The sequence below is a fragment of the Notechis scutatus genome, chromosome 4, assembly GCF_049901735.1.
Source record: "Notechis scutatus isolate UNSWTSFEM ecotype Mainland chromosome 4, rNotScu1.2, whole genome shotgun sequence".
Lineage (NCBI taxonomy): Eukaryota > Metazoa > Chordata > Lepidosauria > Squamata > Elapidae > Notechis > Notechis scutatus.
This window is the reverse complement of record NC_142012.1, coordinates 88,569,533-88,594,716: the sequence shown is the minus strand read 5'-3', so window position 1 is coordinate 88,594,716 and position 25,184 is coordinate 88,569,533. Positions and strand designations below refer to the sequence as shown.

The following is a 25,184-nucleotide window of genomic DNA, read 5'->3' as shown; positions in this document are numbered from 1 at the left end:
CATTCTTCAGAGCTAAAGAAGCTTCTTGAATGAGAAGCAAAACGTCTTCAAAGGAAGTCCAGTTGCCTCTTGAAAAAGCACCTTTGGGACAACCATGACCTGAATGACTGAGAATTTCCCTGGACACCAGTTCAGTTACCATGAATACAATCAGACAGCCTGGGTACAAGAAATCTCATTCTGCAGAACCATATTAACAAAATGAAAAGTAAAGATAATAAAAACGGCAAAACATGAACATCATTTTGAAAGTTTACACAGAAAAATTGTTTATTTTTTTAATGCTTCCCCCTGTACGTTTCAGTGGGGAAGTAACATATGAAACTTTTTTATACACATGTATTTATAGTCTTAAAGCATGAAGTCTTCTGGTCTTCAGAGTCTACATCTTCCCAGATACACTTTTAATTTACAGCTCTACACTCCTTCCTTCCAAAGTAATTAAACTGGCTTTCATTCACTTTTTTTTAATCACAAAACATCTATGAACTATCTAAATAGGATGGTTTTAAAAAATTAAATGCTTGGCTAGCCTAAGCTAAAACACCTCATCCACATCATTGAACAGAAAGTTCATTACCGTATTATCACAGTACAGCAGGGCTTATGCAGACAAGAACATTTTTAAATGTGGTAAAAGGAATTTGAATTTCTCCCTTGTGGTAGTTGAAGGAAGCTGATTAGAATATTTCCACGCCAACCTTGATCTTACATCTGTTTTCAGTCTTCTTTAAAATTCTTAAGTCATCATTATTCCCTCTAGCAACTAAAAGTAACTGCTTGTTGGGGAAATTTTGTCACAAGAATGTCACCAACGTTTATGGATATCCATTATTCAAGTCCATTATTCAAGTATTTATTCATTCATTCATTCATCCAATTCGTATGGCTCCTCTATCCAAGAAACTGGACGGCAAACAAATCCAAAACAGTATTTCAGTAAATACAACTAAACTGGCCCAAGGCTCAAGAAAAAAAAAAGTCACAGCAAGCCAAAAAAAAGAAGTTGCAGCAACTTTATCCATCAGTGTGTGTAGCATAAGCCTCATCACGATCTTGCAAGGGATCACCTGACTCCCCCTTTCCCAGAAGGGAAGCAAGCTATCCAAACAGAGCTGCCAGCCAACTTATTTGCAGATGCAATAAGATGGAGAAATATACACATGCACTAATTAATTAATTAAGGGAATCCTTAATACACGCTCTTACCTCCACTTACCTGTAAAGGTGTTTTAAGATCTGGATGTCACTGTTGAGGTCGTTTTATTATGTTTGGCAGCGATAACAGAACTCTTGGTTTGTGCCTGGTTCTTTTGAGAATTATGGCATGGAAATTTTTAGGAGCACATAAGGATGAAAACTTTTCACAACATTAAGGATTTATTGTATTGTAGCATTATATACACCAGCATTGTGGAATGTATTGTTGGTGCCTAGAGAACCTGCAGTTAGAATCTTTTTCTCATAATGAAATTTTCTACAGGACAAAATTATTATTATTATTATTATTATTCATCTCATTATATCCCCACGCTGAACTCAAGGGAACAAAAGTGAAATGTTATGATGTCATTTAGCTAGCATGATTGATATTAACCTAGCCAAAAGAGAGAAATGTATCAGTTCAGGCCTTACACAAAAAAGCTATTTTCTTGAGGGAGAATAGTTCATTGATGTAGCCAACAACTGCAGAATTTGTTCTTGCCCCGTTGCCAACAAGCAAGCTAATGAATGAAGGGATTGAGAATAAATAACTAGCATTACAGGAGCTGTGAAATGTGTCAGTGTCTAATATTAACATATTTGAGTAGCTTTCAGGTTTTATACATGGTCCATCTCATTCAATCTTATACTTAGCTTTTAACAAAACCCCTGTGTTTACTAACACGCTTCTTTTCACAGGTCATCTCTGTATCTTAAAACTTTAGTATTAACTTGATAAATTGTGCTAAAGATTTAACAATAATTCCATTGTGCAAAAATAAAAAAACCTGCTTGAAATTCTTCTGGACTTCCTACATTTGACCTTTAAATGTATTTTCTTTCTTTAGCAGCAGAACAGAATCTTTCTGCAAAACCCAAGGAATACCTTCCCTTAGTGTTTAAGCCTAGCAATAAAACCTAACAGCTGAGTTTTGAAACTTTCCATCAAAGTATGAAATTACCATTGGAAATACTGTACAGCTGTGTAAAATAATCATTAAGAGTCCATTAAATCCAGGAAGTAAGATGTAAATATAAAATCATGTTAGTTGGAATTTAATGAAGTATTTTCCCAAGTCAAGTACAGGATATCCAGTTATGTCGGTCTTTTCCATTCTTTCATGCTGTTGTGCAAAATTTGAGTCTGAGAAAAATCTCAAAAGTTGCTAAAATATTTTCATCAGGAATTTTAAATATTAAAATTTAAATAATTGCATTCTCATTTTTTAATGGACCGGTTTACATGAATTGATTTTAAAACCACAATTCTTTAAAATCTTATTCAAATGAGTTTGAAAACTGGCCAAGGTTTCAAGGAAATGGAAATTGAAGCTGGGAAATCTTGGGATATATAGGGTGTAGTTTTTAGCTTGTTTCCTCAGGCAGTAATTTACAAGACAAAAGGTTATATCATTTTTACAATATACACACAAGACTTTTATTTTTTTGTAAGTAATTGGAGTTATGCTCCTCACTGGACTGAATTCAGACCTTGTCAAATTCATTCCCAGTGAAATTGGACAATTCCATTCATTCATATGAATCAAACCCAGCCTGTAACACTAAACATTTGGGCTAATAGCAGCATAAAGGGAAAACTGAAATGCAACATGATAGGTAACATGCTTCATCCTAAGATAAGGCAACTTTCTCCTTTAATCTTGGTAGAAGTTAATTAGTTTGTTTTTTACCAGACTCCATTGTTACAGCTTCAACCCCTCACAGCTTCAACCTCAAACTGTCTACTGTGGACCTCACCTCATTCTTAAGAGATCCTTGAAGGGGGCACGCATAAGCACACCAGCGTGCCTACTGCCCCTGTCTTACTGTCTCAATTTATCTGTATTTACTTCCTTGGTTCCTATTTATGTTCATACTTAATACTTGTTATCTTGTACATGTTTGACAAAGAAGCAAACAGATAAATAATGGGAGTGGTGTTTCTATGTTGAGAGCTTTCTTTACAATCACTATGCAATGCAAACTTTGGTTATGCTTACCGAACATGGATATTGAATTAACCAGTTTTTCTGGATTTGCATAGTACATTAGACCATAAAATAACTTGATAATCTTATAGAATACTAAACCACAAAAAACTAACCAAGTTTTAAACCAAGCACACTTAATGTGTGAATATAATTATTAACTGACCTGGTTAAGTATGAATTTTAATGTAATAAATAAGATTTTTTGACAGAAGCATATAGTGCTTGTAAACTACTTTTTCACAAATTCCTACACAAGGGGATAATATTATCCATACATATTGTGGAGAAAGGCCACATGTTTTTCCATAGCTGTTTCTTGGTTTTGGAATAACACTCTGAAGAGCCCTTTGAGTTTGTGGGTACAGAGGTGGCAGAAAATATATTCTATTTCTAGGAGTTGCCTTGAAATGTTTTGAGAGGTTCACTGAGCAATCAGTAGGCAGATTTTTTTGAAATATGGCTTTTTCTCTGACTTCTAAATCATTTTCCTATCTTCTGTATCTTGGCTTTGGGCTGTTCTCAAGCTCTTCTGGCAATATTTATGATGTTCTACAGGCCAAGTTCTGCTTACTGAAACTCCCACAGATGTCAAAAAGTCAAATGTAATTACCCAAGGAATAAACGTCTTGATCCTTGTAGGGTAAAATCTGTGAGAGTTCTCACTTTAATTGGAGGGTAAACATAGATTAATGCAACAACTTTGGAAAGCAACGAGGGGCCAGTTTTCTGAAATCTGATTTGATGCATAATTTTGTATACTCTTGTCTCTCCACCTTCTTTTGAAATGCAGTGTAGATTTTCTCCCGCATTTGGCTTCTTCCGTAATGGTCTGAATGGCAAAGGAAGAACAAACAAAAGTCTATCAACTCCATGCTGCATTATCAGTATCTTCTTTAATCTCTCTCTGTCTTTCTCCTCTCTCTGTCTCTTTCACATACATACACAAACATTTTTAAGAAAATTCTTTTCATCACAAATTGTGGTGATACGAATGAAAAAGAGCAGCAAAAGAATGTAAAAAAGCAGCAATCTCATCTCATTTATTTGCCTCAACTGAACACCAGTATGCAATGAATCAAATGCTTCTAAATTCAATCTACAAAATCATGATGAACTCATTATTCTATTGATAAGACTGAGATCCTCAAATCGAGTCAATTGCAGCCAATTTTTGGGTTTTCCTTTGGTTTTTGATTTTTTGAGCAGAAGAAAGAACTGACAATGGTTTCCTTCTCAAGCATAAACAATACTTCCCAGGATCGGATTTTTGAAAATGATGTTAATTTGACTGAGATGACTACATTTTACCAGCCTGGATGGCAAATTGCACTCTGGGCCGTTGCCTACTTATTGATAATCACAGCATCAATTATAGGAAATGCTACCATCATTTGGATTATACTGTCCCATCGACGAATGAGAACAGTCACCAACTATTTTATTGTGAACTTGGCTCTTTCCGATCTGCTTATGAGTGCTCTAAACACAGTTTTTAATTTTGTTTATGCCTGTCATAATGTCTGGTATTTTGGCGAGGGATTCTGCCGTTTCCATAATTTTGTTCCTGTTACTGTAATATTTGTCAGCATTTATTCCATGACTGCTGTCTCTGTGGAGAGGTAAGAAAAAGAATGATGAAAAGTTTAAAAGTACCATTGGAATTAAAAATAACAACTATACATCTGGTGGGTGTTCACTTGTAATAAAGGTATGTTTGATATATAATTGTAGAAAATAGTTGCTCTTACAATATGAATAACTAACATCATGAATATGGAAGAATACGAAGACTAATATGAATATGTAAAAGCTTGCATATTCAGATGTTTTGAGTGCAGATACTGTAGTAAAGGGTTAATGATATAGTTCTAGATTATTGTGCACATTTACCTGATCATAAATCCCATGGAACTGAAAAAGGTTTATTTCTTATAGACATGCATAAAACTACCTTAATCTAATCCTAAATTGTAAAGAAGACATTCCTTATCTACTGCTATGTACATTTTGTGCTATTTTATTTTATAAGATCCACTTTCTGTGACCATCTTACAAAAACATGCCAGTTTTACATAATTTGTTCAGATTCTGCTGGATAGGACGTCAAGAGAATTATGACCTATCTCACAACTGCTGGTAACAATTCATTCCTTTCTGGTATTCCGTTAAACATTATTGAAATGTTGTTTCATGTTTCCAGAGGGATATCTTTATCAGTCTTTGCAATAGGTTTATTAGTCTTTGTTAGTACTCTTCTACGAACTTTAAGTACTTTGTTTGCACTTTAAGACCATGTAAGACTCGATGTTTCTCCAGCTCTGTCCTTGGGTAGAATCTCGCTTTTATAAAGAGTTTGTGTACTAACATTTCCCAGGTATCAATATTCTGACCAAAACAACCTATATGCTTATGTGCAGGGGTGCCCACAGGGAATGGAGAAGTCAAGAAATCAAAATGGCAGCCAAGACTTCGAGATCAAAGCCCTGCTCCTTTTTTGCATGCATTTTATGGGCAACAACCATAAAAAGGGTTAAGGAGCATCAATTAAGAAAAGCCAGAAAGTCAATCAGAAACTAAGACATCATACAATTTTATATTGTTTATGTGAAATGATACAAATTACATTGTGTATGTCAATGTATGTCATTAATGATGCTATAATGCAAAATATTGCAGGAGAAATTTGTTCCTCTTCATGGAGAATCTATTGAATTGCCATCCAGGAAAAGGTTTTATTGCATGGTCTATTCTGAACAAGCAGAAGGCCCAAATTAAACTGGCTTTCTCCTTTTTGGAAAAGGACAATACACCAAAGATGTTTTTGCTCGACTTGTTCAGAAACTTATTCTGCTGAAGTGGGACTGGCAAGACCTGCTCTTTCTGAATCAGCTGCATCCTGTGAATCACAAAAAAAAAAAAAACCCAAATATAACAACATTAAATCCTCATGAAAAATTGCTCCCGAGTTTCTCACATGGTGGTGTTTTATCATAGTACAATTAGACATCAAAAGATACTAGCCCTGAGTCCTAAGCAAAGGGGCACCCAGTAGAGTAGACATTCATTTGAGAAAGACCAATTTTATTCCCAGATAGCTGCCCTTTTCAGTGCCTTTGGGTTGTCTTAGCAATCATAGCGGATGGGCGGAGGCAAGGAGCAGACACAGGTAATCCTTGGCTTACGACCACATTTTTTATTGCTAAGTCAGACATTAGTTAAGTGAATTTTGCCCCATTTTACAACCTTTCTTTCCACAGTTGTTACGTGAATCCCTAGAGTTGTTAACCATATTACTATATGGTTGTTAACCAAATCACACGACCCCAGGATACTGCAACCGTCATAATTATGAGTCAGTTGCCAAGCATCTGAATTTTGATCATGTGACCTGCAGTGGTCATAAGCGTGAAAAACGGTCATAGGTTAGTTTTTTTTTTCAAATGTTCACTAAATGAACTGTTGTAAGTCGAGGACTACCTGTAGTAAGATCGGAGCCAAGTTCACCTATTACGTTTTTGCTTTTCGTGCATCTTTTTTAGGGCTGAAAAACATTGCCAGGAAAAATATTTGTCATCCCTAAACATTCTTTTGTGCTCTACTGCAAGAAACCTAGAGATCTTTTCACAAAAATAAAATAAAGGGATGGGAAGGGAAGGGGAAAAGAAAGGAAAGGAAAGGAAAAGAAAAGAAGAAGAAAAAAATACTAAGTAGGAGCGATTGTATACAATTTGATTTGGCTAAATGAAAGTGTAAAAAGTCTTTAAAATTGATCAAATATGCAAGTCAGTATATCCTTCAGGTATTTTCTATGTACATGAATTGCCCAGGGCAGATAAACAGCCCACGTTTTATTTTTCAAGGGATTCTAGATTAGCTATGCAGATGCAGAAAAAAATGAATTGGGAAGATCAGTGTTGACAAAAATGAAATGTTCTCACAGCTGCACTAAAATCATAACAGATGTACGCAACAGTTCATTGCCCTCCAAGCAAAGTATAAATTAGTCGTCTGATATGACAGTAAAACACAGGTGTGAGATAGAAAGCTTTTCAACATGCAGCTTTGAGCTGCAAGGGATAAGATTGGACAATCCTTAACGGGTAAAAAGGAAAGTGACTCATAACATTTCCAAAACTACATACACAAATCAGAGTCAAACTAAGACATCAAGAGTCAAACTAAGACAGCCTATTTCTGTTAGAAAAACTGAAGGAAAAGTGGTCCTGTAAAAACTGCCCTTTAATTTTTCTCTTCTATCTCACAGAGATTAGAGCAGAGGTCTCCAAACTTGGCACCTTTAAGACTTGTAGACCAACTCCCAGAATTCTCCAGCCAGCAAAGCTCCAGCAAAACTGGCCAGAGAATTCTGGGAGTTGAAGTCCACAAGTCTTAAAGTTGCCAAGGTTGGGGAACTCCTGGATTAGAGTTTGGATAAAGTAATGTGTCATTTTAAAGAACAGGGTGGGGAACAATTACACAGGACGTTGCATTGGGATTTATATCTGCACAATCCAAGATCGATGGTAACAATATGCTAGGGCCGCGATGGCAAACCTATGGCATCAGAGGTGGCATTCAAGCAGGTTCTGACCAGTTCCGGAGAACCGGTAGTGGAGAATTCCACCTCTGACTGGAGATTTTACAGTATCTCTTCCCCTGCCACGGCCACCAAGCCACGCCCACGGAACCGGTAGTAAACAAAATTTGAATCCCACCACTCAGCTCAGCTCCATGGCACATGCTCACATGCCTCCCATTGGCCAGCTGGTCTTCAGGTCTCTGTCGCCCATGCATGGGGGATGGGGTACATGCGGGGGACAGGGCGCATGGGGGTGCGGGCGCATGCACGGGGATGCGCATGCATGTGCAGGGGTGGGGGCATGTGGGAGACACAGGAGACATACGTGTGTGGGGGCGGGGCCCATGCGGGGGCGAGCGCACATATTGCATTTTGGGGATGTGCATGCACTTTGGGCACTTGTTGCCGAAAAAGTTAGCCATCACCGTGCTAGGGAGATGGGCAAAAGAGATGGACCATTCTTTCTTGTTTTACAAGGTGAGTTGAGACCATCAAGGAGACAGGTTGGCACTTAGAGCACTAAAGAGAGCATACATTATGACCCTCGGAACCTGAGGTGAGAAAGCATGGCTTTGCATCTCACAGTATTTTTATTTCGTTTCATTTTTTTACATTTTAGAAATTGTGCATATTCCTGGATATATATATTGAAATAATTGTGGGGCGTAGATCCTTAAAAGTTTAATTGCATGCACCAAAGGCCCCTTGCCATTTTTTTTTGGACCAGAGGAATGGCAATATTTTTTTTCTAGCATTTTAAGGGAGCAGGGTTGAAACAGTTGCTAATTGAGCAGGTGATTTCCTGTTCTTTTTCTGTCATCTACATTCTTCCTTTTCCCTCACTTCTCAGATCCTTTTGTTACCTAGGAAATGTGTTAGGGAAGATCCATATTGCTCTTAAAATAAGTCAGAAGAGATTAACTGTAGAAAACCTGAGAATTTACTAGGCTGACATTTTCTACAAATTAATGTAGAAACAATAACTTTGTCTTGACTGTAAGCTTCTCAGCGTAGTTGTTCAATGGAAAAATCCATTCCTTCTGACCCTTTCCTGTTTCTTTCAGGTATATGGCAATCGTTCACCCTTTCAAGCAAAAACTTTCCCCAGCAAAAACAAAACGGATCATAGGAATAATCTGGCTGGTGGCTTGTGCACTTGCTTTTCCACAGTTCTTTTATGCACAAGTCATTGCAGACCATGGACTGGCCAAATGTGTTGTGAGCTGGCCACACAATCACAGCCAAAGACAGCAGCTCACGTAAGCAGGGGCGGGCTTCAAATTTGTTTTAGCAAGGGGACCTCTGCCCTAATGACTGGCTGGGTGGGCGTGGCCGGGTGGTCCTGTGACTGGGTGGGTGTCGCCAACTCAACGTCGCTTCTTTGTCCTAATTACCTAAAAAAAGATATATACCAAAATGTTGTTTATTATTTCGTGCATTTAATACTTAAATAAAAGACTGGATTAATAGCAGGGACTGTGAGAGGGATCTTGGAGTCTTAGTGGAGTTTCTGGTAAGTTACATGAGTCTTATTATTGGGGAATTAATCCCCTCGGAGGCCAGTGGCTATGTTATCTGATTTGCTCAATGGCTTTCCCTTGCAAGCGCTAAGTGGATTGTTTATCTAGCTTGCAAACACTTTTACGAGGTGTGAAATGCTCTTGGCTGAATGCCCAGAAGTTCAATTAAGCCTATCAAGAGCTTTCCCTTGCTGCTTGTCTTTCTGAGGTTATTGGGGGCTCTCCAAGCCCCACAGAATCTTAGCTAGGGGCTCTCCTGAGCCCCTGTGAGCCCCCAGCAGTCCACCTCTGCACGTAAGTCTCCCACATAGACTGAAGTGAGAAATATACGGTATTTTGACAAATCTAATCCAAGCATAGAGGAGGAACAGGAGTGCCCAATGATTGATAGCTCCAAAAAAGTTGTTTTTATCTTCATTGGATTGGATCAGGAATTTCCCCACCTCTCCCAAAAGTGAAGCACTTGGAATTTAGTCAAAGCCTCAAATTTTATCCAACCAGACTTAAGAACAGAGGTGTCCAACCGTGACAACTTTAAGACAACTTTAAGACTATGTGGACAACCCCCTCCATCCCCACCCTAGCTTAGGAATCTTAATTAGGGCTTAGTTTGGGGGGTAGGGCTTATATTGGGTACATATGTAAAAATCAAGCTACGACTTACTTTCAGGGTAGGTCGTATTTTCAGGGAAACGGTATACATATACACACTGTGTCCCAATGGAGCCCCAAATAATTCGCTAGCCAACAATGGTGTCTACTGGCTGAAATGGGAATGTGAAGTGCATAAACCACATTAAGAAAGATACCAGCTAGTATTACAGAAGTGAGTTAACTGCTGCAAGCAATTCCTGGCATGTCAGTTATGAAAACGAGCTTTGTCTGAATATTTATTTTATCAGTTTAAACATGTGGAAGCATCTAAAGGCTGCTTGATGCATCACAACTTTCTACATCTTGGCGATTCTGGAACAAAGAGAGAAAAACTAAGGCAGATACAGGAGAGATAAGAATTCATGAAAAAAAAAATGAGACTGAAAGTGCTTCCTGGTGCTACAAGGAACAAAAGTTCTTTACCGTGCAATCTTTCCATTCCCTCTCCTTTCGGAAGAAAGAAAAACAACATTTACTACGACCAAGTCACGTTCACGGGTTCTCACCATTTCCTTTGCACTTTGTTTCCTTATATCCCACATAGTGCCATCATGACTTCAGACAGTTTTTCATTGCCATTAATGAACAATTCCAATTCCCTAAACCAAGGGTCCCCAAAAACTTGGCAACTTTAAGACTTGTGGAATTCTGGGAGTTGAAGTCCACAAGTCTTAAAAGTTGCCCAGTTTGGAGACCCTCTGCTCTAAACGAAGGTGATCATGCGCTCTCCGGTGTTGTCATCAGAGCACTGTAATTCAGTGCCAGATCTTGCTCTAAGTGTCTCACACAAGGAAGAATGAAGATGGTGTCCAAAGGCCATTTTTCACTCGCTTCCTTGTCTGAAGAGCTCTTGGTCGAAGATTGTTCCATACATCATTGATAGGAAAGCTTGACTGGTTTCTGTTTGGAATTGGGGCCTCCACAGGGCCTTTCAAAAAAAAAAAAAAGTCAAGATGGTAACTCTTCTGTCTAATTTAAAGCCCTGCCCTTTTTCAATATTTATCATTATGCAATGCTGGTTAAAAAGAGGGTGGTGCCATAATTAATGGACATTTATCATGAGACACACACATTAAAAGCCAGGCGGAGTTTTGATTGCACCATCATAGCTTTAATCATGTAGATGTAGACTGCCCTCAGTATCACAGAGAAAGTTCTTACTAAAGGAAGGGAAATATTTACCCCTGATCATTCACACTCAAGCCTTTCTCCTTTTCCTTCTTTCTTTTTCTTGTTTAGGTATCACATAGCTATCATTCTCATGATTTATGTACTGCCTCTCACTGTGATGTTTGTCACATACAGTGCAATAGGAATAACTCTGTGGCATAATGATGTTCCTGGAGATCACACTAACATGGTGTACTATCAACGTAAGATCATAGCCAAGAAAAAGGTTAGTACTTTGTTCACTCCCCCCAAAAAGTACCTTAAAGTGGAACTGTAATATAAATCCATTGCAAGTCTCATACCACTGCACAATTGCACATTTATTCCCAGAAGATTATAAATCAACTAGCTTCGCTACGAAACTATGTATTCGGGCTTAGTTTTTGGGGAGGAAAATAAGGGGGGGGGGGATTCTGCCTCTGCCTACCAGCATCCATCGGTATTCATCTGTCTAGAATCCTGTCTGTGAGAGAGAGTTGAGGGCTGTTTGGAAACTGAAAGAATATTTGCTGTGTGAGCAAGAAGACAGCACAGGAGCCTAGGCATGGCTTAGCTCAACCGTTTCATTACTAAAGCTGCTTGCTGCTGTGAAACTGAAACTGAAACTCCTCTCTTCTGCTTGTGTTTTGCATTTGGAACAGATTTCTTTTCAGGTGGGGAGGGGGAGTAGAACTCCTTAGCACCAGAGCATATTCATAATTATATAGAAAATACTAATGCTCTGATGGTCATTTCGAAAAATCCTTTCTTAATGAGCACCTAGAAGCTAAGAGGAACATACATGTCAAATTTCAAGTTTGTAGGCCTTACGGTTCTGGAGATTTTGTGATGATGCGTGAGGGGTATTTCGCTTTTATATATATAGATTATGTCTTCAGTAACAATCTTTGTAAAGCAACTGTAAAATTTGGGGCAAGAATTTGGGGATGTCACTTCTTGTCACCTTTGAAATCCCAACCTTGTACTCTGAGTCCTTTAAAAAGGAAACAAATGAATTCTGCATAGCTGACATGCCACAGCATGAACTGGGATACTTTTTCATCAGCAATATCTTACAGGGCTAAAGTAAATATAATATCAAAGTTTTTATAAGCAGCTTACTGTTGCATTATCAAGTAATATTAATTCTGGTATTCATGGCACCAACCCCCATTGACAAAATGCTGTGATTTCATATGAAATGTACCAATTGCAATAATTCAGGGGGGCCCCAAACTTGGCAACTTTAAGACTTGTGGACTTCAACTCCCAGAATTCTCAGGTCAGAGTTGAAGTCCACAAGTCTTAAAGTTGCCAAGTTTGGAGACCTCTGCAATAATTCCAGTTATTTTGGCAGCATATAGTAGTTTCATGAACTGCTCCAAGAAAGAGATTTCCGAGAGCAAACTTCTTGTTATAATGAGGGACCAGCCAATCAGTTGTCGTGCATGTTATCTTGAACTTCAGACAGGAAGAACCAGCTTTGCCTAGAGCCGAAGTCTGTGGGAAAAGGTTATACGGCCAAGCCAGGCACAGTGAGTAAGCCTTTCACAAAAGGCTCCCTGCTTTTATGCGCCTACATACAATTGTTGGTCTGGAACTGAGTTGAGGCACAGGCTGGGAATCAAGACAGCATCAGCATGTTTATTTGAGACCAGAGAATTCATCTGCTGACTTGGGTCACGTGTTACAATCTTGCTGGTCTGGTAAACTCCCAAGGCAACAATAATCAGCATGAACTTGGGGATTTTGGAGGTCCTCGTGCATGGCATTCTGAATGGGCCCCTCTCGCCTGACAAAGATGAGACCTTCCAAGTAAATTCTTACACTTACTAAGCACCAGTCTGGTTAAAGCAGCTGTAAAATGATAGGTTTTCTTGGATGTGCTACGAAAGGAGAAATGTTCAGCTTTGCTGAGTGACAGCAGTGAAGATCAACAAAGAATCAGCTGGCAGTTGTCTTCTCTGATAAGATATCCTTGTCAAGTTGGTCTTTCTTCTACAACCAGTTTATGATTTTTTTTAGAATCTTATATAGAAACATTTCAGGTCAAGCTGGAAGAGCAGAACATATGACACTCGTGTCATAGACACTAACATTGGTACATCATCCTAACATCTGTTTCCTGATGCCTCTTAGCTTAATATTGACCTCATGATGTTTACTCTTGCCATTCTCTGCATCTTCTTCTGTCCTTCCTTCCGGTTTGGAAGGAACAAGTAAAGAAAGAAAATAAAGACCTTGACATTACACATGAGTGTTAAAATCTAGATAACCTTTAGATGACTGCCAAGAGATACATAAAGCTCTTAACTTATTGCTGCATCAATTAGTCTGGAGTTTTGCCAGCCCAATCAGAAATTTGCCTTGGACCCCAGAGAGCTGATACCCCAAACCAGGGCTGTCAAACTCTCCGCCCGCAAGCAGGATGCGTCACCCACATCCGGTTTAGCTAAGGGGGAAAAAGTTGTGCTACATCACATGATGCCACCATGACGTGAGTTTGACACCCCTGCCCCAGACTAACAATTTGAAATACGCAGAAAAACCTAATTTGCTTAGCTAAAGATAAAAAGATTTAGAAGGGCCTACTCAGAAAGTAAAGTTGAATATTCAGGTAAATGTTAACTATTAAGATAAAGAACATCAATCTGTCATGCTTGATGAACTTCAAGGTGAAAAAATTAAGGTGCTACATACATTTCTTTTCTTGGGAGTCATGAAGTGAGCACTTGGCCTCTCCGGTCTGGACCACAAACATCTGAAAGTGTGGCATGACTACAACACATGGCAAGAAAGAAAAAGCAGAACTTTTGGTTCCTCTTTTTCAGTAATACAGTCGTGATCTGGGTTTCTGTAGCCTAGATTTTAGGATTAATTTTATTTTGCCATTGCAAAATAAACAATAAACAAACAATCAATTAAAAAAAAAAATAGAAGAAAACAAGAAAAAGAGCAAAACACTCTTTGACAACCACAGTATTATATTAGCAAGAGCTTCACATGAAGGTTGCATGAAAGGCCAATCACATCCTCATTGTAATCCTTTGTCTATCATCTGTGTCTGAAAGCCACTCATTCATAAATTGCAAATAACATCAGGTTCAAAAACTTTGAGGAATTGCAACTATAGATTTATCTTTCCAAAGGTGAAGGTCAACTATATTAACCATAAGAACCGTACAGAGAACCCATTTCTATTGACCAGCCATTGGTTTGTAGCAAAGGCACGCCAAGGTCAATAAACGATCATAAAAGCTGGTCAAAGGCTGACTACTCTTATCAAATATGAATAGCTGCTTTGTTCTTCGATTGGAACGAAACAGCTTCACTTGAAATGTTTTGTTGGAAGGATTTGAGTCTCCAGTGGCATCTGCAGACTGTCTCTCCATGAGAATGTGAAGTATGTCCTTCTGGGGCAGGTTCCATCTCTTCGGGGTGCGCTTGCAATGTTGCAACACATGTAGAAAAGGGCTGGTGCTTGACCACAACACTATGATGCAGCGTGCAGCACGGTGAACTGTCTGAAAACCAAACGTATCAAAAGGAATCCTTTATTGAGATGAAACAATTCATGTAGGAGTTCAAAGCAGCATCTAAGGTCTCTCAGGCTTATAGGGAGAGATAAGGGAGTTTAGAACCCCTCCCCTTATCTCGATGTGTATTTAGTGAAACAAAAGCCAGTATGTTAATTCCTCCCCACCCCACCCCTTTTGTAAGGAACAATCTTTTTCACAGTTTCCCAGGGCATACCTAATTTCCCCCCCACCCCCTTTCAGAACGAACTTTTCCAGAGGTTCCCAGGACACATCTCACTGTGGAATGTTTATGGTCTTCTCATCTCCTGGCTGTGCCTCTCAGAGGTGATAGGTTCCGGCCATCTGGGTTTCCTCCCTCCATTGTATCATGTGTAGGTTATACAAATTCGATATAAGATTAAATATATTCAGGTTACATCAAGAAAGGATTTCTTTATCAGTCTCCCCCCCCTTTTCTTCTTCCACCGAAGAAATGACAGATACACGGATCTGACATTCCCACTTGTCCATTCCCTAAGGATGTTACCAAGAGTATTCCATGAAAGTTTCAAGAATTCTGCATGGGAAACAGTAGATCTTTTCTTCCTCCAAAGCTGACAGAAATCCATGTGCAACTGCTACTTGCTACCCAATCTATAAAAATGAAGGCAAAGAATGACTGATATTTTTTTTAAAAAAAATCAAATCCACAAGCAGACACTGAAAGCAACAGTGAAGCATATCTCTCTCGCCTGTTCACTACCATGCTCTTAATTTTTCAACTTACACCTCAGTGAAGTATGGCAGGAACGAAACCTTGTGTGATGACCCGGGGCATGGCACAAAAGCAACACAGTCAAATAAGCAAGAAGAGTCCCTTTATTATCTCCAACTTTGCCCCCAATGTCCAAGTTATCTTCAGCTGGAGAAAAACTCTCCCAGGAACAGTCTTTAACTGTAGAAAATTCAGTCCAAAACAAGATACAAGATAGGGCAGGAGAAGGAATTTCAGACTTGAAAGCACAGCAAAACTCACACAGTTGGGAAGACACCAGGAACACAGATAAGCCAGGATGATACCAGATAAATTCACGTTTGCTCCCAACAACTTGCTGTGCGCAGCTTCCTCTTTTATACACTGTGTTCCCAGATGCAGCTAATGAAGGGAATCAGGGCCCTTTCCTCCCCCATAAGCCACACAACTCACATTGCTCCCTTCTCCGTTCCTCCCTGCATGCCCTAGGATGAAGAGGGGGTGGACCTGAATCTTTCTCAGAATTCCCTCTCCCTTGCTCTACCTCTTCCCTGCTCTGCCCAGCCACAATGTGCCCTTCCCCAGTTACTTCCACAGCCAATGGAGCGACACTCCCTGTCAGCTGTTCAGCTTCTCCCTCCAAGTCAGATTCCAACAGGAGCATGACACCTTGGTGGGCTTTTTGGCAGATGCATTTTCCAAGTAGCCATGGCTTGGATGAAGTTTTTAAAAACAAGTCAATTGAGGGATGTCCAACTACTTGAAAGGTTAAGAACAAAACACTCATTTTCCCTCAACTTCAGGACAAAACTCTAGAATGGCATGGCCACTGCTCCAAGCTCAGAAAATTTCTCATGTAGAATGTTTTGTACCATTCCTTGTGGTAGTCAGATTATACAATGGGAAAGAAAGAATGAAACAGTCATAAAACAATTCTATGTTGTTGTTTTTGTCCTAGTTTGTCAGGGCAATGGTTGCAGTTGTGATAACATTTGCCATTTGCTGGTTCCCTTATCATTTCTACTTCATCCTGGGAAGCATCTGGGAGGAAGTCAACAGGCAGAAGTACATCCAACAAGTTTATCTCACTGTGTTCTTGCTGGCCATGGGTTCTGCAGTGTACAGTCCAATTATTTATTGCTCTCTTAATCATAGGTGAGTATTGTGTAGCTTAAGGGACTTCAGCTTCAGTGGGTGAAAAGATCTATCACCCAAGGACAATACAGTATAAAATGACATACAGATAAATGTTCACTTCAAATTACTGAAACGTAATTTGGTGCCATCACTCGCACCAAATATTTTTTCTCCTTAACATTATTTTTTAATATAAAAACATCAGCTTTACATTTTAGAAAGTGGTAAATGCTCAAGGGTAAGTTGAGATACAGGTTAGCTCACAAATACTAAGCCACAGTTTGATAAACAAAAGATGGTGAGTTAATTCCTATGTAAAAATAACTCACGAATCCATGGTGTAATAGCCAGAGTGGCTGGATTCACAGGGTGCTAAGCCTGTTGAATGTGGAGGTTACTGCTTAACACAAGTGAACCCAAACACCATTGATATATCTAGATCAGGGGTGGGTGTCAAACTCGATTTCATTGAGAGCCACATCAGAGTTGTGTTTGACCTCGGGGGGCGGGGGAGCACAGATAGGACAGGGTGGGCGGGGCCCTCTGCCAGTGAAAACAGAGCTCGGAGGCTGCAGCCAGCTGTCATGGCCAAAAATGGAGCCTAAGAGGGCCACATGCGGCTCTCCCAGGCTCCGCTTTTGCTGGCATAGGCACTGCAGGCCAGTCCTTCACTGTTTCCAGGATTTCTTAGGGCAAAACTAAGCACCCCACAGGCAGGGGTGGGATTCAGCTGGTTTGGCCAAACTGGATGTTAAATTTACATCTGGTTCGCTGAACCAGTAGTTGAACCGACTGGCTGGCCCCGCCCACCCCTCCCCTCCCCTCCTAGGAGTCTGCACGTGGCCCATTTTGGATGCAGGTAAGTGCAGGGTCTGCGCAGAGGCTCTGGGAGGTTGAAAAACGGCCCTCCTGAAAGTTCCAGAAGTCCGGAAAAGGGCCTGTTTCCAGATTCCGGAGGGCCTCTGGAGTCCAGGGGAGGCCATTTTTGCCCTCCCAGAGTCCCGAGGGAAGCCTCCGGACTCTGGGGAAGGCAAAAAACGGCCCTCCCGGAAGTTCCGGTAGGCCACGCTCACCATGGCCACGCCCATCCAGCAACCGGGCAGAGAAACGGTTGTTGGGATTTTTGAATCCCACCCCTGCCCACAGGCCATATCTGGCCTGCTGGCCTTCAGTTTGACACCCCGATTAGAGAATGTAGGTAGTGAGGGTGAAAATGAGACACAATCTGAATAGGGGTGTGGCCGGAAGTTGTGTCCAGTTGGACACTTGCATTTCCTTTGGGGTGCGCGGTTAGAATTGAAAACTAAGAAATCTTTCAAAGACAAAATTGCTCCTGGAATGCACGCCATATTTCACTAACATTCTGCACGGTAAATATTTCTATCTGCACCAGAAATATCCTGTAGTATTTCTGCATCCTCCCTGTTTGCCATGGAAATGTAGTATGGGTAGTCCTCATCTTACAACCATTCGTTTAGTGACTGTTCAAAGTTACAACGTGTGATGACCCAGGGTGGGATACAAAAGCAACAAGGTCACAAAAACAGGTGAAGTCCCTTTAATTCTTTCAACTTGACTTTAAAGGTCCAATTATCATTGACTGGAGAAAAAACTCCCCCACAAACAGTTGCGAAAAGGAAGAACTTCTGTTCAAACTCAAAATACATATAAATTATAAATAAAACAACAACAACACAAACCACACTGAAGAATTGAGACAAGGCAGGATAAGGGCTTGAAGATGTCCACAGATGTCGAAATACACACACTTGGAAGGACGCCAAAACTCAGTTAAGAACTGACAGACTAGAAATATTTTTGCACTTTGCTTCCAGAACTGGGCCATGCACAGTTTGTCCTTTAAAACAGTCCTCACAGCTGCAGCCCATGAAGGGGATCAAGGCCCTTTCCTCCCCCGTAGACCATACCATTCTCATTTCTCCCTTATCTGCTCCTCCCTGCATGCCCTAGGATGAAGAGAGGATGGGCCTGGGTCTTCCTCTGAATGCCCAGCTGGCCTGTGCCCTTCCCCAGTTTCCTCCACAACCTCTGGAGCCACACTCCCATTCCCTGTCGGCTGTTCCTCCTCTCCCTTGGAGTCAGATTCTAATGGGCATGACACAACAGCACTGAAAAAAGGGACTTATAGCCATTTTTATACTCATGGCTGTTGAAGCATCACCATGATCAAAATTCAGACACTTGGCAATTGGCATATATTTATGACATTTGTTGTGTCCCAGGCTCATGTGATCACCAACCTTCTGATAAGCAAAGTCAATGCAGAGGTCAGATTCACTTAGAAACCATGTTACTAAAATGGCAACAATTCACTTAACAACTGGGGTAAGCAAGGCTGTACTATGGAACAAAACTCGTTTAACAAGTGTTACCTAGCAACATAAATATTGGGCTCAATTGTGGTTGTAAGTCAAAGACTTTCTCTAGCAAATTCTACATTTATTCTGTTCTGAATTTTGAGAGAGATGTTCTAGTTTGGCAGGGAGGAAGGAATGCATTTCTTTGGAGGAAATTATGTCTTTTGATTTTTGACTTGAGGGGAAACTTATGCTTTGATTCTTTCCAGTTATTTTTTCTCCTGGGCTTTGTGGCTTGTAGCATGTAGCACAGGTCACTGCAAGGCCAATGTGTTACATGATCTTTACTAACAAAAAATAATCACCCACCAGCCCTTGATCCATGATCTCCACCTGACTTCGAAAATATTCAGCAGGCAATCAGTCTAGATCAGGGATGTCCAACCTTGGCAACGTTAAGACCTGTGGACTTCAACTCCCAGAATTCCCCATCCAGCACAGGTCTTAAAATTGTCAGGGCTGGGTGGGATTCAATTTTTTTTACTACCAGTTCTGTGGGTGTGGCTTGGTGGGCAGTGGCAGGGGAAGGATACTGCAAAATTCCCATTCCCTCTCCACCCCACTAACCTGCTTTCCAGCTCCGTTCTCCTGTGCAGGGCAACAAAAGAAGACCCAGCCGATCAACTGGGACTCGGGAGGCAGAGAAAAGATGGGGGTGGGGCCAGTCAGAGGTAGGATTTGCCAGTTCTCCAAAACAGGTCAGAACTTGCTGAATACCACCTATGGCTGGATATCTATGGTCTAGAACACGGGTATCAAACTCGATGGTGTCACATGACGTATCATGACATTTTTTTGCCTTTGTGGAACCGGGATGGGCGTGGCCTGTGCATGATGCATCCGGCCCATGGGCCGCCAGTTTGACACCCCTGGTCTAGAATCTCTGACACAAAGAGGGAGGTAGGAGTCCAAAAAATCAAAATAGTGGCCCAAGCATGTGATCAATGGCCAACCCTTCTTTATGAACATAACGCAACACCTTATAAAAGACATGGGACTTAACTGCCAGGCCGGCCAGCTTGATTTTTCTGAGCCCACCTTTGTAGATACCCCTGTTTGGTTAGAGGTCAGGCCAGAGACATGTGATGACCTGGGGCATGACACAAAAGCAACAAAGCCACAAAAGTAGGTAAAGTCCCTTTAATTCCTCCAACTTGGCCCCCAATGTCCAGTTATCGGCTAGAGAAAAAACTCCCAAGAACAGTTTTTAAAGGGAAGAAATTCAGTCCGAACCCAAAGTACACATAAATTATAAATAAAAACTAACACAAACCACACTGCAGCAATTAACGAGACAGGGCAGGATAAGGAATTGAAGACTTCAAAAGATAACAAAATACACAGTTGGGAAGATGCCAGAACCCAGATAAGACTTGACAAAGATAATTCACGCTTTGCTTCCAGCAAGGTGCTGTGCGCAAACACCCTTTTTATCCCGATTTCCCAGCTGCAGCTAATGAAGGGAATCAGGGCCTTTTTCTCCCCCGTAACCCATGTTGCTCCCTTCTCCGTTCCTCCCTGCGTGCCCTAGGATAGAGGGGATGGCCCTGGGTCTTCCTCTGAATGCCCAGCCGGACTATGCCCTTCCCCAGTTTCCTCCACAGCGACCTCCCCCTCGAAATCAGATTCCAACAGGGGCATGACAGTCAGACAGATGAGTCAGTAGAGAGATAGTAAATCATAAAAATGAGGTGGAAAAGACTGTAGAATACATTTAAAAATAGAAAGGTGTGGTAGAAATTGGGGGGCGGGGGGAATGATGGCTTCGCTCTCTTGTCTTTGGGTTAGATAACAGGCATTTTATTCATATTTGTGCTCCTGGCAGATTCCGATCTGGATTCAGAATTGCTTTTCAATGTTGCCCCTGCATCAAAGCTACAGAAAGAGACCGGCTTAACCTCAGCTATCCTGACCCTTACAGAAAATCCAAAGAGAACAAGCATCCAACTTCTCTATGAGTTGCTTAGCAATGTACCCAACTGATTCACGTTGTCAGTTACTCATATGTATTGGGTGGCATGCTTTTTAATCCAAAAGGCTTGAATAACAACTTCATCGGCCTGGTTTTTGTTGTAGCATCAAAAATACTGCAATAGATCATGGCAGGTTTGTGCAGGTAGTTTTCAATTTAAAACCATTTGTTTAGTGACCAAAGTTATAACAGCATGGAAAAAAGTGATTTATGATTGTTCTTCACACTGGTGACCATTGCAGCATCCACATGGTCACATGATTAAAATTTGGATGCTTGGCAACTGGCATGCATAATGTGATGACCCGGGGATGTGACACAAAAATAACCAAATCACAAAAGTAGAATAAATTCCTTTTAATGCTTCCAACTTGGCCCCAATGTCCAAAGACGTTTTGAAACTCGAGCCTTGTGGACATTGCAGTATCTTAGTTGGTATTTGAAGACTCTTGTGTTGTAAAATATTTCTAGGTAACCTTATTCTTGGTAGCTTCGCAGTTTTGGCAAGGCTTGTGCTTATCAAAATTAATTAGTTGGCAGCAGCCTTTTGTGTTTGTTTTATTGGAAAAGGGTTTGGGTCAGAACAAGAACAATTGGTGAGCCCAATTCAGGAACTAATAGAGACCAAAAGTTAAGCGTCCACCATGTACTCCTAGACATTAGATATAAATCTACTGGTAATCTAAAGTGCATTTTCTTCCTAAAATATTTTCTTTTGATTCCATTCACCATCCTGGGGCTGATGCTTAAAATGCTTTGTTCCAGACAAATGTCCTCTTTAGGGGAAACTGCACTTTTTAAAAAAGCCCACATATATGCAAAATTACCTCTACACACACATTGCAATAATCAAAACTGCATTTTGCAGGCTGTGGAGAATGTACTTATGGAAACTCAAAGTTGTTCATCACTTTTCCTCAAGAACATTGAACCAAATTATAACAGAAATTAGGGGTGGGGCTGGAAGTCCTGAAAACTGGGATTTTGAGAACGAGGAATTCATGAAAGTAATAAAGATATCCTTCAACTCAGTTCAAAGTTATGATGGAACCATCAAAAGGTACTTATGACCTGGATCTCAAAGTCTAATGGCCGCCATAAGACCACATATTGAGCAGTCGGCAACTGGCCTGCATTATGGCCATTTGAAGCATCCTGGAGTACCGGGATCATGGTTTGCGATGTTTTTGGTGGAAACCAGCATTTGTTTGTTCCAAGAGTACCTCCATAGCAAGCAAGGGTTCACTTAATGACCACCACAAAATAGATCATAAAATCAGGCATAGTCGCATGATCCACTTAGCGACCATAATTTACAACTAATTGTGGGCTCAACTACAGTTGTAAGTTGAGGTCTGTGTTATGGTCCTTCAACCTAACTACCTTGAACATCTTGAGTTGTCCTAGGAAGATTAGAGGGATCAAATCCAAGCTATAATTTCCAACAGAGCCTTCTATCTTTCACTGCAAAGCATATAAGGGAAATGACTTTTATTAAAAGGCTTTTATTACTTGGAAAAAATGTTACTTCAGACCTGTTTTTCTTTCCCATTGAAGTTATAACTGGTTCAGCCCTCCTTCAATCCCCAACAAGAACTCCACGAGTGTAAATTAAATGTTGCAAAGTTCTCAAAACTGAGCAAAGTGAGAAAAAAAATCTTCCTTGTATTTCCCCATAATTTGAAAAATCCCTGAAGTCTCTTGGAAAGAATATCAGATTTAACACTCATTATTATAGCTCAATAAACATAGCAATAAGACAGTGTACTGTGAGGCATGCTTTAAATATTTATTATAATTTATGAGGTAAGAATATTTCACTGAAGAAAGGGAAAATATTGATTTATATAAATTTATTAAATAGTGATTTATATACTATAAAATACCCCAAATTGTTTTTAAATAATTTTGGAAATAAACTTCCATATCAAAGATTCCAGCAAACTGAAAAGCAGCACAGAATAAAATCATGGATCAAGATTTATTTTTTAGGAAAAAAAATTTTTTTTAATGTTGGGAGGGTTTTTTTAAACCCTCTTAAAACATCTGCCAAAAAAAAAAAAAAAAACTTCAGAAGATTGCAAGGAATAGAGGCATCAGTATGTATATGAACGTTTCCCGAAATTAGACCAATTTACAGCCTAAAAAATAAGCACCCTATTGAATAAGTGTGTGTAAACATTGCCAAACTTACAAAAAATTTCCAGATGGGCACAGATTTTGCAATTTAAACTGGACATTCGTTAACGTCTGTCAACATTAAAGCCCTTAACATGCAAGGTTTTTATCTTGTTTTGAACATAGAATTCCTGCTTATAAGGAATGAAGGCTGTGAGTTTTCTAGCATTACACAATGAACCGCTGAGGCCATTTTTATGCCAACCAAGCTCCCGCCCACTTTTGATTTTTGTTTTTTCAACACTGAAGCTGCAAACTGTAACAACTATATAAAAATAAGCTAACTGTGCAAACCTAAATTCATGCCCAAAGTTTAATCCTGGAAGAACATATCTGCGTGTCAAAATTCACTCTGGGACCCATGAAGATTAAGCCCTAGGCAGGTTTGCTGACTTAACAAGAACACTTGAGTTTTGCAACCACATGTTCAGGATCTGAAATATAGAAAGTTCTTCTAAACATGTTTATCAAAACTCAAAATTGGCTAGATTTCTGAATTCTTCAGGAAGGCTCTAATCTAAAAATTTGGAGAAAATTATTCCTCCCTGGTTTCTCTTGCATTTTTACAACATAAATTCCTCTTTCATTCTTGTAAGAAAGAATCAACAGACACCAATAAACACACTTCAAAATAAAGTTTAATTATGTCACAAATATCCACTTTGCACTATGTAGTATCATCACTACTAGTAGGCAATATAAAAAGACTTTCCAGCATAGGAAAACCACGGGAATCATGCGATCCTTCAGGAAGACGTACACACGCACACACACTAAAAGCTGCAAAATACTGGGCGAGACTCATTTTACCACAACATTCGATCACAATGCACCAAAATGCGTACTGAAAATGCTTATTAAGAGAGAGGGCAATCCGGATCTTGAGATTCAGAGTAATACTAAGCTTGCTTTGCTTTATTTTCATTTTGCTGTTTCTTGTTGCCAATGATGTGATCAATATCATTTATTGGAATGGAGATAGCTGGAGAGTCTTTAAAAAGCCCAGCTGACCCCTTTGCTACTTGGGTAATTATTAACAAAAGAACAGAGTTCAGTCTCTATAATCATGCTCTAGTTTAAATTTCAAGTCTAGATCAAACTGAGATCTTGGGATATCCATGGTTTGTTTGCACATTATCTTCACTGGTGCTACCTGTAATAATATTTTTCAAGTATCTTGGTAAATCGCATCACCAAATCCAACCATAGAATAATGCTCCAAGAATTTTTAGAGTACTAATTCCCCACATGCCTACCTATCTCCAAGTGTACATTTTCAGAAGTATAATTGGTGCAATTCAACTCCATAAAAACCAATCCGATTTCACTAGGAATTCTACTGTAATCACCACAGAAGGTATAGTGTATCATATTTTCCCCTCCGGTTCTTTGGCTATAGCAAAGTCAAGACTATTTTAATGTTTTGTAATTGTGTAAATGTCCTACAGAAACATCCAAAGTAGGAAGCCATTCATACCTATTCAGTTTCCTGCAAATTTTAGAATGATTTATCAGACGCCCTAGGCTGTGTAAGAGAAAATCAAAATTGGGCCCAGGTCTGTAGTCCCGGGTAGAGCATGTTTCTCAACCTGGCAACTTTTAAGGTGTGTGAACTTCAGCTCCCAGAATTCCTCAGCCAACCAAGTGTTGAAATCCACACAGCTTAAAGTTACTGAGGTTGAGAAATACTGCTCTGCTCTAGAGCAAAGGCTGGATAGGTTTGTTCAAGAGAGGGATTTTGTTTTTTAAAAAAGTGAAGAGGAGAGACAGGACTACACAGAGCCCTACCTCAATATACAGTATATGAAAAAAGATGGGGCTTCAGATCTGCAGGTTCCTATAGCTTTGGTTGTTGGATGCGAATACTGTACCCTTACACCGATTTGGTTCTTCTGGATGTGCATCTGTGATATGGATCCGACAGAAACTCAAGTCTGCCCCTCTGACCCATTATATTCTCCCATGCAAGTTTCCCCCAGAATTCACGACCTTAGTAAATTGGAAATGGCTCTCAGCAGGACATAAAATAACAAGGGAATTCCAAACTCTTTTATTAAAGGGGGCAGGGAGGAGAAACCCGGAAAATAGCAAAGCTAATATAAAGGCAAAAGTATTTCTCAAAACTAGAGATCTGAATCACCTTAGGGCAGG

The 25,184-nt window shown here is 40.0% G+C and overlaps 3 protein-coding genes across 5 annotated transcripts in view; 1 reads left to right on the top strand and 2 right to left on the bottom strand.

Annotated features, from left to right (window-relative positions):
* The window catches only part of FAM241B (family with sequence similarity 241 member B), a 223,850-nt gene that overhangs the window by 145,865 nt on the left and 52,801 nt on the right, over positions 1-25,184 (bottom strand). The gene's annotated exons all lie outside the window — the stretch shown is intronic.
* On the top strand, positions 4,309-20,938 carry TACR2 (tachykinin receptor 2). Its single transcript, XM_026672731.2, is given in 6 exon segments — positions 4,309-4,813; positions 8,838-9,032; positions 11,187-11,343; positions 16,327-16,523; positions 20,709-20,791; positions 20,794-20,938. Coding segments are annotated over 6 exon segments (1,149 nt in total). The 5' UTR covers positions 4,309-4,415; the 3' UTR covers positions 20,913-20,938.
* The window catches only part of HK1 (hexokinase 1), a 46,288-nt gene continuing 44,757 nt past the window's right edge, over positions 23,654-25,184 (bottom strand). For both annotated transcript variants that reach the window (XM_087964067.1, XM_087964068.1), the window contains exon 19: positions 23,654-25,173. The gene's annotated coding sequence lies outside the window, so the exon portion shown is untranslated. The remainder of the gene's footprint in view (positions 25,174-25,184) is intronic.